The 16,017-nt window shown below is 35.3% G+C and overlaps 1 protein-coding gene across 2 annotated transcripts in view; it reads right to left on the bottom strand.

The window, feature by feature from the left end:
- DACH1 (dachshund family transcription factor 1) overlaps nt 1-16,017 on the bottom strand; it is a 414,474-nt gene that overhangs the window by 231,484 nt on the left and 166,973 nt on the right. For both annotated transcript variants that reach the window (XM_089899464.1, XM_022577063.3), the window contains exon 2: nt 8,575-8,690. In XM_089899464.1, coding sequence (XP_089755590.1) covers nt 8,575-8,690 — 116 coding nt within the window. The remainder of the gene's footprint in view (nt 1-8,574; nt 8,691-16,017) is intronic.

Here is a 16,017-nt window from a genome sequence, read left to right as displayed (position 1 = left end):
CTAACAACTTTTTACCCCCCTTTCCTATTGAACCCTTCTGTCAGAAGGAAAAGTTATGAGTAATAAACTTCACTTTTAGATCATTTTCCTTGCAGCAAGGCTCTTTCTTATGGAAGCCAATGCAGACCTCTCTGTAATTACTGTTTATCTGTTAAATTTCTGTCCTTGGAAGAGCACAGTATGAATCTACTCTAGCATCCACCTTCAGACCCTCTATAAGTCTTCTTAAGACTAAACATCATCATATTTCCAAAACCCTATTTTCTGGGCTATTCTCTTAATTCTCACAGTCTGTCAATGTCCTACTAAAAATTGAAATGCCGTAACTGAATATAATATTCCAGATGTCATCTGAAGTGCAGAGTAAAATTGTATTGTTGTCACCCTTTCTCTGGATTTTATATTCCTATCCATTAAGCTTAGGTGTATTAGCACTTTCAGAAGTTCTATCACAATGTTGTTGTTGTTGTTGTTGTTGTTTTTAGCATCTTTATTGGAGTATAATTGCTTTACAATGGTGTGTTAGTTTCTGCTTTATAACAAAGTGAATCAGCTATACATATACATATATACCCATATCTACTCTCTCTTGCGGCTCCCTCCCACCCTCCCTATCCCACCTCTCTAGGTGGTCACAAAGCACCGAGCTGATCTCCATATGCTATGCGGCTGCTTCCCACTAGCTATCTATTTTACATTTGGGAGTGTATATATGTCCATGCCACTCTCTCACTTCATCCCAGGTTACCCTTCCCCCTCCCCAGGTCCTCAAGTCCATTCTCTATGTCTGCATCTTTATTCCTGTCCTGCCCCTGGGTTCTTCAGAACCTTTTTTTTTTTTTTTAAGATTCCATATATATGTGTTAGCATACGGTATTTGTTTTTCTCTTTCTGACTTACTTCACTCTGTACAACATTGGTGTATACGACTGCATAACCAAATAAAATCTTTCAGTGTTTTTTTATGTAGAATGTTTTCAAATCAGGTCTTAAGTTCATTCATGACTAGGGCAATGAATGTTTTAGGAAATCGAATTCAGGTTTTATTAATACTGCTATTTTTCTGACATTTGCCAAGTTTATTTGAAATGTCTGGTCCTGTCAACACTTGCAATTAGCAACTCTACTTCTTTACAAAGAAGAGCATAACAGTGTAAAATTTATCTCCAATATGCATGGAGAAAATATAAAGAAATTTCAACATGAAATTTTAAATCCTTAATAACAAAGCTGGATTACTTCATTAGGGGAAGAAACTGAAGCTTGGAAGTTAGCCAAAGGGGGGAAAGCCTATCAAAGACAGAGACGGAGATTAAACAAAGAGTTCTGTTTATCTTGTATGACTTTTTGTTCTACAACATCTTTAGGAATACTCAAAATATATCTATAGCAGAGTTGGTTGTTTTTCCGGAATGAACATTATTTAATGTATTTCTCACTTCTCTTGGTTAGGGAAGGAAATAAGATAGTAATAGCACCTCCTACGGGGCAAGAAATTAGAGCAAGCAATAAAAGACAACATGTGACATTTTGTATAACCAAGGGACTAGAACCCTATATGAGAATCCCACAGATAAATGGATAATCCACAAAGCTCCCGCTAAATCCACACACCATCCACCATCATAATCAAAAATTGACTCTTAAAATCTGATTTGCTTTTCTGTAAATAAACTTCTCTTCTGTCAAAGGAGGCATCATATTACTAAAAAAGAAGCAAATACCTTGCAATTAGTCAATTAAGTATATTAGCAACTTCGTTACTGCAAATTTACTGAGAGAGAAGTTTAAGTAGATTATAACTGAGTCCAGTCCAGTGTAGGCCTAAGAGACTACAGAACTCAATAGAAACTGGGAAGAGGGAAAAAAATTAGGGAAAAAAGGACTGTAATTTTCTTCTAAATTAAATAGATGAGAGGCCTGTCCAGAAGTCTAGTAATATGTGGTTATGTAATTAAATCTACAATAATAGATCTTTGCCCTAAGAGATTAGAAAATAAAGATTTTTATAAATTTCTATGCTAGTAATAAGCAGGGCATATTATGATTTGACTGAAATGTTTGATTATGATGTGTATATAATATACACATATATAATGTATATTTAATAAATATATTATCTAATCCCTCATACCAAATCTATATTTGCATTTAGTTATATTATGAGCTACATTTTATTCACGTATGGATTAAATTAGTTCTATATCAAGATACTGTGGGTACAAGTACATATATGCAGGAATTTTAAAGGCTAGTATGTTCTATGTTACCATTTTATTCCTGAAAATATTGCTTCTTTAGAGCATCAATCTAGAGGTATAAATTTCATCAATGGATGATGACAATGATTAAATGTAGCCATCATAACCCACAAACAAACAAATAAATAATGCCCTCCATTTCCCGAGTGCACCTCCTTTAGGCACTAGACTTGGCATCTTTAATCTGGAGCCTAACTGTACTTAATAGGATTTTATAAGCTGCATTATAACACCAGTGTTTAAATTTGTAACTCTGAGGCATAATCATGTCTCTCAGAAATCCTTTGCTAAACATATATTAGCCATATTCATTGAACAAATATTTATTTTGAATATCTGCTTTGTGGCAAGCCGTATTATACATAATGGGATACTATAGTAAACAAAAAAACACCAAAATCTGTTGGTATGAGTTTCTTCCACACCACACTTGGGCCCCTCATAATATCTCAACCAGGGACTTTCTGGGTGTGCAAGGCTGATAATGACCCCCAAAGTTATGCTCACATCCTAAATCTGGCAACCTGGGAATACCACTTTATATGGATAAAGAGTCTTTGCAGATGTGATTACGTTGATGATTTTGAGATGGGGAGATGATCCTGGATTATCTGATGGACCCTAAATACAATCACAAGTATCCTTTCAAGAGAGGCAGAGGAAGAAGTTATACACACACATACACACACACACACACACACACACATACACACAACAAGGTAGAAATTAGAGCCACAAACCAAGGAAAGCTGGCAGTCTCCAGAAACTCAGAGGCAACGAAACAGAAGCTCCCAAAGAGCCTCCAGAGGGAGTGTGGCCCTACCGATAGCTTGGTTTGGCCCAGTGATAGTTGATTTTGAACTTCTCCAGAATTCTGAATTAATTTTTATTTACTTTAGTCACCAAGTATGTGGTAATTTGTTACGGCAGCCACAGGAAACTAATAGAGTGTTCAATACAAGTTTTAAGACTAAATACATTACATGATGAAGTTTGGTATTAGGCTGGCCTTCCAAAATGGGAAAAAGAAGATATATTACTTAATTTTTCTCTTCAAGAAAAATTTAAAGGGAAACATACATGAAATACTGATAAGCTAAATGCATTACCCTCAAAATGTCCAGTGATTAAACTTTCACAAATATTCCCTACATATAAATTTATGAAAATGCATACTTACACATACTACATAAACTTCAGTGGTTTAAATAGTTTGTATCTTACTTACTCTTTGAGTGAGACATTCAATAGATTGCTATGTTTTAATTTGTGAGTGAAGATCAATCCATTTGTGACTGTTTTACTTGTGCATTTTTCTGTTATGCTTACTTGTAAGTCTCCCCAGGGAATACAATGCATTTGTTATGATACACTTCTCAATATGCAAAACATATTTACACACTAATTTTTTCCTCAGAAGTTGAAATGCTTAATGAATTTAAAATATTACAAATGCTGATACTACAAAAATAGGTAGTTTGGATGTTGTTGTTGGTTAGCTGGTAATATTTAGCAAGAAAAATAAAGAATATAAACTTTGAAAATATGTCTTTGAATTATAAATCCACATGAGAATACTTTCTTATCATCTTTTTCTTTTTCTTTTTTAAGAAAAGAATGTTTCAATGGGATGAACTCTGGTTAATATTGCCCTGGTCTAGTATTATTTTCAAAATGGTAAAATTGCATTTATAAGTTCTTACCTTTTAAGTATAGTGCATGTGTGTTCACAATTGCTTTCTTTTTTTATCCTGAATGCATATTGATTATGTGCCTATGAGGTCACAGTGAGAGAAAAGATGTATCTAAGAAGCAAAACTATGAATCATTCATTCATTTAATTTGAATATATTTGAAAAAATGAGGTAATGGATAACTTTTTTAATGTTAAATGCAAATATTTGAGACTCACTGAGTTACTTCTTAATACTTACATGAAAACTGTATTTCAAAACTAGTTTGCATTCTACCCTAAAGATAAAATCAGTAAGTTGGCCAAATATGCTATCCAAGTTGCACTCCTGGCACAGGAGGGGAGTATTTAGAATTCTAAATAACCCTTTCCTTAATTGTAAAATACACATGATTCTGTAAAAAGTATGAATATTATTGGGACTCTGTTGCTAGGATGAATTTATTCCAAACTGGTATTTATTTTCAAAAATGATTTATGACATGTGCTCAGTCCAAATAAATGTAGGGAGCACTACAGGAGGTGTTGTGTTGTGAGACTCGACAAAGAGCCTTCTTTCTTTCATTAACTTCCACTTCTGGTTGCTATGGCATCCAGTGACAACCATAAATTTGGAAATTATCACCATCTGCCCACGCCCCCTTCAAAGGTTACACACAAGCCCACTTGAACAACCAAAGTGGCAAACAAAAACTCCATAAGCAATCTCAAAGTTTTTTCTTTTCATATTATAGATACCTAAATACATAATCTTAGGGCTGGAAAGACACTTTTTAAAAATATAAAAATAGTCAGAATTTTTCTGAAAAACAGATTCCTCAAGGAAAGATTATTATTTAACCCCAATGTTCAATTGTTGAAAAGAAAAATGAGGAAATGATTAGAAACAAATTGACAGATTTTTATAAATTGTCAAAATAAATAAATTTTTTCACAGGATCAATTTTGGCAACCTTGAAGGTAAATCTGCATCTTTTATGCTTTTCAAATGGTAATAATTGGAATACAAAAATCACAGTCCAATGTTTATAGGCAGTCGATGATATAAATCTTAGAAAGGATTTGAGATTTGAGGGTGGGTTGTTTTCTTCTTTCTTTGTTTTTCTTTTTATTTTTTGAGATCTATATGTTTGTTTGTTTGTTTTGCTAGTTTTAGAAAAATGATTTCCAAGTCTTTAAAAGATACTGATATAACTATAGACTCCTGGAAAAAAAATTTTAAACTCTAACTCACAGGTCAAAAGTATAGTAGAAATGTCCTCAAACTAGTTTGCTTAATGTCAAAAATGTTGACATATAAGTTCTTCATTGTTTTAAAAAAATAGCACATTTCATCTTTCCCATCTTGTGGAAAAAAAATAACATTTTATTTTTAAAGAAAGTAGCAAATATAAATAAAGTCTTGGGACAAAAAGTCTATATGTCCATATTGAATTATATTCCCCGAGTAAAAGTACTCCTTGGGAGAAAGTGTTACATGCTCTTGAGAACTATAAGATTTCTTTAAGATGATCAAATCTCCAGTTAATGTTTTATGACAGTGAATGACATTCTCCAAGGGATGAATATATTATTCTGTATTCGCTAAAATATAAACTTCTCCATCTAGAAAAATTTTGTGTAAAAAGAGCAATCATATTGAGTATAGTAAGACAGCACAATTCATGTGCAACAGTCAAATATATGGCAGCTTCAAATCTTTGGACAAATGTATAAAAATTGAATTAAGTGAAATAGGCAAAAGTGAGCTCACACGCCCTGTTTTAAAGACATTCCCTGGGCTCTATAGAGTATTAAACTGTCCAAAAGCCACTTCTTCAAATCTAATCTGCTCTCCTGTTGAGTCTCCATTTCTTCATCTTTCTCTGGAACATGACTGATGAAGGTCTGTTTCAATGTAATGCTTTATAAGCTTGAGAGAAACCCTGGTTTCTGGGCTCACAACATATCAGGAAGAACAAAAGTTTAAAAAGCATGTATGAGAGACAGCACAGCAATTGAAATACATGAAATGATCCTGCTTCAAAAATGAATGTCCATAATAATGTGTCAAGTTTAAGCTATCTTCAGTATCTCTGTTCACCAAGCTAGGGAATTGTGTAAAATATTTCAGAAAGGGATCTATCAAAAATGACTTAATATTTTTTTAACATCTTTATTGGAGTATAATTGCTTTACAATGTTGTGTTAGCTGCTGCTGTATAACAAAGTGAATCAGCTGTACATATACATATATCCCCATATCCCCTCCCTCTTGCATCTCCCTCCCACCCTCCCTATCCCATCTCTCTAGGTGGTCACAAAGCACACAGCTGATCTCCCTGTGCGATGCAGCTGCTTCCCACTAGCTATCTATTTTACATTTGGTAGTGTATATATGTCAATGCCACTCTCTCACTTCGTCCCAACTTACCCTTCCCCCTCCCCATATCCTCAAGTCCATTCTCTACGTATGCATGTTTATACCTGTCCTGACCCTAGGTTCATCAGAACTTTTTTTTTTTTTAGGTTCCATATATATGTGTTAGCATACAGTATTTCTTTTTCTTTTTCTGACTTACTTCACTCTGTATGACAGACTCTAGGTCCATCCACCTCACTACAAATAGCTCAATTTTGTTTCTTTTTATGGCTGATTAATATTCCATTTTATATATATGCCACATCTTCTTTATCCATTCATCTGTGGATGGACACTTAGGTTGCTTCCATGTCCTGGCTATTGTAAATTGTGACTTAATATTTTGATTTTGAGTTTCAGCTTATGATCTTCAGTTGTTTAGAAACTTCACTTACCCCAAAGTTACTTTATGGTCTTAATTATGTGAGGTGCTGCTATTCTTAGATTCTGATGACATCACCTTATCTCACCATTGCTTAGGTAGTGAAGTATTTATTGTTTTCACCTTAAAATGTTGGCAGGCAATTTGGAACCAGATCTTTTCTATTTTAATACAAAAACAATCTAGAATACTTTTCACCCAAAATATAACTGTGATTAGTGAGAATCAACACAAACTTATCAAATGTAAAATAATGATTGTTAAAATGATTATTTTTTTACAGCCCCAAAACGTATTCATTGAGAAGTTAAGTCAAAGACTCTTCCATCTTTCTTCTAGCACACCTGAGTCTTTCAGTCATAAAACATGAAAAATTAAGATCTTCTTTCCATCTTGACTGTAGTACAAACCCCCCACTCCCACCCCAGCCAAATCTGCAAATCAGGAAATTTTATCTAGTTAAAAAAAAACTGTTAAGCCTGAACAAAACGCTACCTACTCCTTTTCGAAATATCAAATTTGGAATTAGAATTTCAGTCAGTAGGATTCAGTAGCTTGTGAATCATGACTAAAGTAAACGCATAGAAATGATGATACCTGCTCTGTAATTGGGTTGTTTTCAGCTATGGATTTTACTTTTCTGTTTCTCAATTTTTCATCTGCAAACATTAGCATAAAGATACAACTCTTCTTTGGAATGTGAATTATTTACTTTTAAGAACCTTTGGTACCTTAAAAAAATGTTAAATATATAAAATGAATAACTTCAAATTCAACTCAGTGGGTATTTGATAAAGGTGCACAAAAGTGAACCAACTGTTCAGACGCTGCCACAAAAATAAAGGTGAGTTAAAAGAGCCATTGCTTCCAGGGAGCTTTCAACAAAGTATGGAATGTGAAATAAGATACCCATGATTATATTACAGCCTAGAGAAAGACAAATGTTACAAAAGAAAAAGCAAACATTTATATGGGAATTCAGAGAAAAAAATTAAGACTTTCTCCTTATCTTGCCAGATTATCTTTCCTGTTTCAGTTGTGTGAAATGACAATTAGCTGTTTATACATCTATCTCCTCAATAAACTCTCATGATGGCAAGGATTAATAAATACTATATGTTATATAATAATAATATCATTATTATCATAATTTTAATTTGCTCTGAGTCTGGATGAAACATGGAAAGTGGGCAGACATGTGTAAGTATATAAAAGAATTAATGAACACATCCAGGTGGTGAAAATCAAATGAGCTGTTTTTGCATGCAGCACATTATGAAAGCTGTTTATGGTATAGAGCTTTTGTGGTCGAGACTATTCTTTTACTTGTACATTTTCAAAATTCTAGTGATAAACATCCTTCAAATGCTTGTAACAGAAATAGTTTGGGAGAAACAGGAGATATTTCTATTTGACATGGTTATAGTCTTTTGTTTGGATGCATGCTAATCTATTTTGTGAGTTTTTGTGGAATGGAATATAAACTTAGAATCCGGAGACCTGAGTTTGAATAACCACTGCCAGTGACCAGCTGATTGACCTTGGGAAAGTTACTGATTCTCTCTGAGCTTCAATTCCTTAACAGGAAAGTAGGGATAAGAATTTGTCATTTGATATTAGCAAGAGGATTAATTAGAATAACTCCTAGCACTGTGTTCAATTAAACTTCTTTAATTTTATTTCAAATAAAGAAATGATGATAATCATAATGCAGTTTTGAAATAAATTCTCATCAGTAACATTATCTTAGTGTGAACAAAATATAACTGATGAGGGTGAATATCTATGGCACTGGCTGATTTTGAATATTTTCTGCATCAATAGGTAGCACTCTTACCTGTTGGTGGGATTATCCCAGGAGACATAAGGCCTGGGACAGAATGTGGCATGATATGAGAGTTCTCTGGGGAGGTGACACTTTGAGTCCTCTTAGGAGGCCTTCCAGGTCTAGAACTGAAACAAACAAACAAAAAATTTTTACAATTAAGCTGTTGTCTTACACATCATTTCAAAGTTGTTTCAAGTGGTAACATGGACTGTAAATAAATTTGTTTCAAGGACAGTTGCTTTTGCAGTTAGATGTAATAGACTTCCATCACTAATTAGATTACATGCTGAATTCATTTTCCTCATTGAAGATCAGCCACTCTTGATGCATAATTCATAGCCTGCACCTCGTTACCTGCTTCTTCATATTAATATCTATACACAGTTTGAATTGCCTCGTTTGCATATGCTAAAGTTCTGCATGCAGCCTTCAGCACGAAAATTATGCACTAACTTGTAATAATTATTGCAGTCAGCCTGCTATTGATTTATGAGAATTTTAAAAACCAAATATGTGTAGTACTTGTAATGAATGATATTTTAAGGTTCTTCAGGAAATTAAAAGGCAATGGCTGCCTAAGGAAATGTTCTGCTTGTTTGATTTAATACTACAGTTAGCTGGGAGGTGGAATGAAAGAGTGATTCAGACCTATAGCACATTTTTCGATGATATGTTTTATTACTTTGCACTGCTAGCCTGATATCTAGATGATAGATGACAATACATATGTAATGTGTGAAAAGGTCTTGCAATTTCTTTATTTTTTGTCATTTAAAAGATAAGTCAAGTTATCATTTAACCCTTATTCTATTTAAATGAATAGCCCCACTAGGTTGCCTTACTTTAAATCTGCTAAAATACATTGGAAAGGCTTAGGATTATTTGTAGAACATCATTTAGAAACTGCCAGTGTAGCATCTTATATCTGCCTTTAGGATAAATAAAAATACTTTGTGTTTCAGCAGTACTTCTCCTTTGCCTGCCTATTGTACAATGATAAGTTTTAAAATTATAAAAGCAGAAGGTGAAAAGGGTACAAGTATTCACCATCCTTGTATAAGGAAAACATGAAGAATACAGTATTAGCAACTTTTGAAACAAAGATAATTTGCATTGTTGCCACTGCCTGCCTCTGTATCATGAATGTACATTTATGAAAGGCTTTTCCATCATTTTTCTGGCCAATATGTGCCAGGACATATCAAAACCTCCAGATACATCCTTAATAAGTTAACATCTCCATGTCAGCTTCAGCTGAGAGCCTTTGTCTCATCAGAAGATTCAAAGATCCTACCTCTATTATTTAGTGTAAGTAATATATGTAGTCATTTAACAATTATTAGTAAGCTCTTTCTGTTTTCAAAGCAGTGCACCATGGAGGCTAATTTGGGAGAATGGGTTCTTAGTCTTCAGGAACTTATACTCTTGCCAAAGGGACAAATGTGGTGCAGAAAGAACTAGGGTGCAAACTAGAATGTGCTGTGTCCTAAGCAAGTTGCAACCTGAACACTAATGGGAAGTTAGGCTGGATGATGATATGTTCCCTGTTGGAGATAAGATTTCATGGTCCTGGGAGGTTAGAAGAAAATTCTGAAGGATGGTTGGACATGGAGAGGAAAAAGAACGGAAGAAAAGCACACTCCAGTGAGAATGTGTGAAAGGAAGTGAAACATGAAAATGTATGAATGTACAAGATTTTTTCCAGTGAGTTGAAACAGGTCAAATAAAATGAGGGGCAGAAATCCATACTGTTAGACTTACTGCCTAGGGCCAGACCCTGGAGGACTTTGAACCAAGAGCAAGTAAATTGTGCATTTGCTTTGCTAACCAATAAGAACACTGCCCTGTGTATTCTGAAGCATCTCTCTGGCTACTTATTCTTATTCTTCATTATTACTCTTCATCTAAGCTGATTCCTTAACTCCTGTTATTTGCCATAAGACCATCAACAGCCCTCTTATAGTCTCCGTTCTCCCTGAGTAATCTCTTTCATAAACATTACTGATATGTTAAGAAATAACAGCTAAATATATTATCTACTGCCTAAAGCTTCCTCCTGGGATTCAGACAGATTAATGCCTGTCTACTGGAAATACCTGCTTGGATGTTCTATAATAATCTAAGATTCAGCTTGTCCAAATCTGAATTCAGCATCTTCTCCATTAAAACCTATTTTTCCTTGGTTCAGCAAAATGTCACATAATTAACTAAGCCGAAAATCCAGCACTCAGCTGTCTTTCCCTTCCTTTGTACATTCAAGCACCATCCCAATGGAAGTTATCTCTCTACCCATTCTTTCTATCCCCACACCTATATTCCAGATCAATCCCTTCCTTTCTTATTTGATCTACTATCACAGCTCTTCCAAGACATACCTCCAGCTTTGTCCCACTCTAGAGCCTAGAGTGAAGTCTAGATAACTTTCCATACTGATTTTGGAATGATTTTTAAATGCAAATTTAATCATGTTTTCCAACTGCTTAAAGATATCAATAGTTCCCTAGAGCATTGACACTCCTTAACACAGTACCAAGGCCTTCCAATATTTGGCCCCTGTCTACTTTTCCAATCTCTTCCTTTTATTCCTACATTCATGGTTTATATTTGGCCCTAATGAATTTATTAACAATGTCCCATGTTGCTTTGGTCTCCTCTGACACCACCTTTTGGCCTCCTATTACACTACCTCTATTGCAACCTGCCTCCTTTGCCATCAAAGCCTTTTACTACATTCCATTCTCATCCCCATTTTACCTGACTAAACCTTCATCATCCTTCTAACTAACCACTTCTAGTGAGTATTCCTTCTATGCACTATGACAGCTCATGGTGAGCAACTCTATTATAGCCCTTTCTGCCCTGACTATATTAATCTGTTTATTTGTTTCACTCCCAAGACTGTATGGCAGAAAGTGTATAAAATATGTCTTTTGTCCTTAAAACAGCTCAGTGCCTGGCTCACTGTATGTATTTAAATACATTTTAACCCAATTTATTAAGCCCAATTCTTCAAATTCCTCATCAATTCCAGTAGTCTCCATGTTTCCAGGAAATGAAAAGTGAGATGCAAAAAAAGTTTGGGATTCTGAGTCTAAAGAAGCGAAATGCACATATGAAGCTCAGAGAAAAAGAATACAAGTATTGAGAGATCTCAAGCAAGATGCTGTGGAGAAAGTGGGAAAGGAAAAGGAAGTTAAGATTTGAAAGTTTTAGTTCTTTAATTTGTTTTGCTTTTAAAGAAGGTGAAACTGTTTAGCAGTACTTTATTACTGAGGCCACAGGAGCTGTCCTCACAGCCCTCACTCTGGAAGCAGAATTCAGGCTACTAAGTGGGAACACTTTATTTCACACTGTGATTAGAAAAGACCCAGTGGGCTCTTTTTACCCCAGATAGCTCCTGCCCAATCTATCACACTGCCTCCAATTCCACTAATAGACATTTACTGCTTTTAGTCTTGAAGCTCTAAGATCTTTTAAAGCCTTCCATTAAAATGCAAATACCCTTGGTGGTGGTAGCACCCTAAAGCCATCTACTCACACCCTACTAGGGATTACTTTACTATTAGGGGAGAGTACAATCTTGAGATATCTATGCAAAGAATTGAGAATGGGGGCAGGGGGGGCGCTCCACAGAAAGATTTGGAAGAAAAGCCAAGTCATTTATCCTTTTGCCTAAGAACAAGAGGGAAGCTCTTCTTGGAATTATACAAGACTTCCTGGTGTAGAGGAAGTTAGACGGTTTATTTATTAACAAGACTTTCCTCTATCCCTTCAAGACCTAAGTTAGGTCCCCTTATTGACAGCCTCGATGTTTTACCCTTACTGCAGTCTTGGTCACTAACTGTTAGAGGGTTTAACTCCAGAAGATCTAGGAAGATAACTTAATTATAAAATACTTGAATATTTAAATTACTTTCAGTAGAGCTTTAGGGAACTTCCAGGAGAAGCTGTGTAGTACCGTGGTCAGAAGCATGGGTTGTATTGTCTTGACACATCTAGCTTTAAATACTGGCTCCACCTCTTTACTAGAAGGTGTGGCCTTGATCAAACCACCTAATGTCTCTGAATAACTGATTAAATCAAGATATTTTTTAAAAAGTGGACCTGCTTGCTTTGTTAGAAATAAGTTGTACTTGGAAAGAAAAAGAATAACTTAACTGAAAAGAGGAAGTGAAAGAATTAGCAAAAGCACTTCTTTTGGGAATGATCAGTTGCCTCAACAGCAGACACCTTCAAGCCTCCTTACTACACCAGTAACCCAGCTTTACCCCCAAAGGATCAGAGCAGCTGAACTCTCTCAGTTCTAATCAAAGCAGAAGACCTCACTTAAATAAATTATTACTCTTAATAGCTTGACTGAAATCAAAATTTATGACTTTGGTAATTGTTTGTGGCAAGCTTCACACATGAGCCATAGTACACCCTTTAGTATTTTCAACCATTTGCATTAAAAGAGCAGAGCAATCACTTAGAGATGGCCACACTTGGCATCTCACAGTGGATACAGTGGATTCTCACACTTGGTAGGAATCCACTCTGGCATATCCTTTCCTGCAGTTCTGATTGAAAAAGGTTTCTTTTTCAGACAGATCACTGGGTAGACGTCTCTCCTTACTCTACATCATTAAATCAGTCTCAGGCTAATTTCTCTCTCTCCCTCAACTGTACGATGTTTACCAACTCTCCCTAGTCCATTTAGTGTGCTTACTCACAGTGAAGTCAAAATCTAACTTAAACAGGCTAAGTGCATCAAAAGAGTGAGAGGCATTTGAAATACTACAGGAAGGTACAGTACATTTTTTTCAACTCCTAACCTCCACAAACACCATTTTCTGTTAACCTCTTCAGTACTTTTGAAGAAATTAAGTTCCATTCTCCTCCTGAGATTTGGAGCAGAGAGGACTGTGAAATCCAGAAAGAGATTGTGATGGCTATAAACTGGGAAATGCGAAAGTAGCTGCTAAACAGAAATTTGGGTTCCAAGTCCTATCTGTCTAGAGAAATGAAAGAAGGGCTCCATTCAATCATTCAATTCCTTCAACCATCTGTCTAAAAGAAAGGAGCTACTGTACAACAAGTAATGAGCTAGATATTAAAGTTGTAAAATAGAGACACTCCTTTCTTTGAGGGGGAAGATAAAATTAAATAGCCTGTGGGATAACAATGAAGAAGAAAAATACATGGCAGTAAGTGAGCATTGATTTTAGTCTTGGGACACAACAAGCATTTAGGGGGGAAGGAGTCTTGCTCCATTAATCTACAAGAGTTCATTTGCCCTCTCCAATCTATTCACCCCAGGAAAGCGCCAATTGTGTGTTTATATCTTGCATAATTTTTTCTAGTAAACTTCTACAAAACCAAGCCAAGAAATACGAGAAATATATATATTCACATATATAAGCCATATATATATTATTATTTCTGACTGAAAAAGTACACTTTGCTTAATGATTTATATACCCACTTGAACACTATGGAGTCACAAAAAGTGGGGATGTTTATGAGTAATTTATGCTAAGAGAAAAAAATGCTTATGTTCTCAGTGAAAAAGCAAGATACAAGCCTGCACATATGGCATACCAGAGCACAAGAGAGAGAAATTAAGTAAAAAATGCAATAAATATGCATATAAAAAAAAGAAAGACTAGAAGGAAACATAGTAGACTATTAGGAGGGATTATCACTGGATGGAGAATTACAGTTTTTCTACATCTGAAGATTTTAGTTTCTCTGTCATAAGCATGTACTACATTTAACATATGAAGACAACTTTTAAAAATAATTTGTTTAACACTTCAGTACTCTGGCCATATATTTCAAATTGTGGACAAATCACGATTCTGGCTAAACTTGATCAGTGCCTGAGGATTACCTCTAGCCATAGCAGAAACCAGATATAATTTATCCTCTTTATCTTTCTTTTTTTTCCATATCAGTTCTAAAACATCTAATAAAAAGCAGGTGATTATATGTAAAAATATTACCCTTGTGAGAACTATAAAATTAATCTAAAATATGAAAAGTACAAATACTCATTAATATCTTCCAGATCGAATCAACCTCATGAAATAGATACATCAAAATAAAAGAACACCAAGAACTTCCCAAGATTAATGTATGTATACATTTCACCAAAAGTCATAGCAGATTTATAATACTCAGGTTATAAATGGGTAGTTTTCCCTTAGAAGGATCTTGTTAAGTTGCTAGTTGAATCTTTTTTTTTCAGTTTTCTGAAAGGCTGATTAGCCTTTTTTATGATTAGCATTATTTTCCCTTTGCATGAAGTTTTTTTCTACATATGGCAAAATTTTGAAAGATACATTACTTTTTGCAATGATGACAAATTTGAGCACTTTCTCAATCTCATATCTCACATTTGTTTAGACACATTTTTGCATTTTCTGTGTAGGTGTGTGTCCCAGACATGTGTACTTCTCAGTACAAATAGGTTATGAACTAACTCATAAAAGAGATGTTTTCCACCATCACCAAAATACCGAGCCCCATGGGGCAAGCACTTGAAATTTCGCCAGCTGTACACTTGGAAAGCATACAGATTACTGGCTCATAAGCACGAACACATAACATTCCCTCAACTCTTTACATGGCAGGTGTTATAGACTGAATTATATTCCCCCCAAATTCCTATGTTGAAGCCCTAACCCCAATGTGATGGTATTTGGAGATTGGGTCTTTGGTAGGTAATTAGGCTTAGATGAGGACCTATCAGTAAGACCCTCATGAAAGGATTAGTGTACTTATAAGTAGAGATGCCAGGGAGCTTGCTTGCTCTCTCTCAGCCCTGTGGGGACACAGTGACAAGGCAGCTGTCTACAACCCATGAAGAGAGCGCTCCCCAAAACTGACCATGCTGTCACCCTGATCTCAGACTGTCAGCTTCCAGAACTATGAGAAAAATTTCTGTTCTTTAAGCAACCCAGTTTATGCTATTTTGTTTGGCAACCTGAGCAAGACTAAGACAGTAGGCAATTCTATACATTAACTGAACAGATACAAATACACAAAATAAAATTTCCTGTAAAAAAGAGCTAAAAATAAATTTTAAAAAAGGTTCTGTGCTCAAATAAACTTGGCAAATGCCCCATTAAACTTATTAATCATACATATATTTTGTGGAAAAACTTCACAAATTCCTAAAGTCTTTTTTTAAATAAGTGTATTTGTTTATTTATTTTTGGCAGCACTGGGTCTTCGTTGTTGTACGCAGGCTTTCTCTAGTTGCGGTGAGCTAGGGCTACTCTTCATTAAGGTGAGTAGGCTTCTCATTGCGGTGGCTTCTCTTGTTGCGGAGCACGGGCTCTAGGCGCGGGGGCTTCAGTAGTTGTGGCACGCGGGCTCAGTAGTTGTGGCTTGCCGGCTCTAGAGTGCAGGCTCAGTAGTTGTGGCTCACGGGCTTAGTTGCTCCATGGCATGTGGGATCTTCCCGGA

The sequence above is a fragment of the Delphinapterus leucas genome, chromosome 18, assembly GCF_059928025.1.
Source record: "Delphinapterus leucas isolate spDelLeu-1000000601 "Yukka" chromosome 18, BTC_Dleu_Yukka2, whole genome shotgun sequence".
NCBI lineage: Eukaryota > Metazoa > Chordata > Mammalia > Artiodactyla > Monodontidae > Delphinapterus > Delphinapterus leucas.
This window is presented reverse-complemented; position numbering and strand designations above follow the sequence as displayed.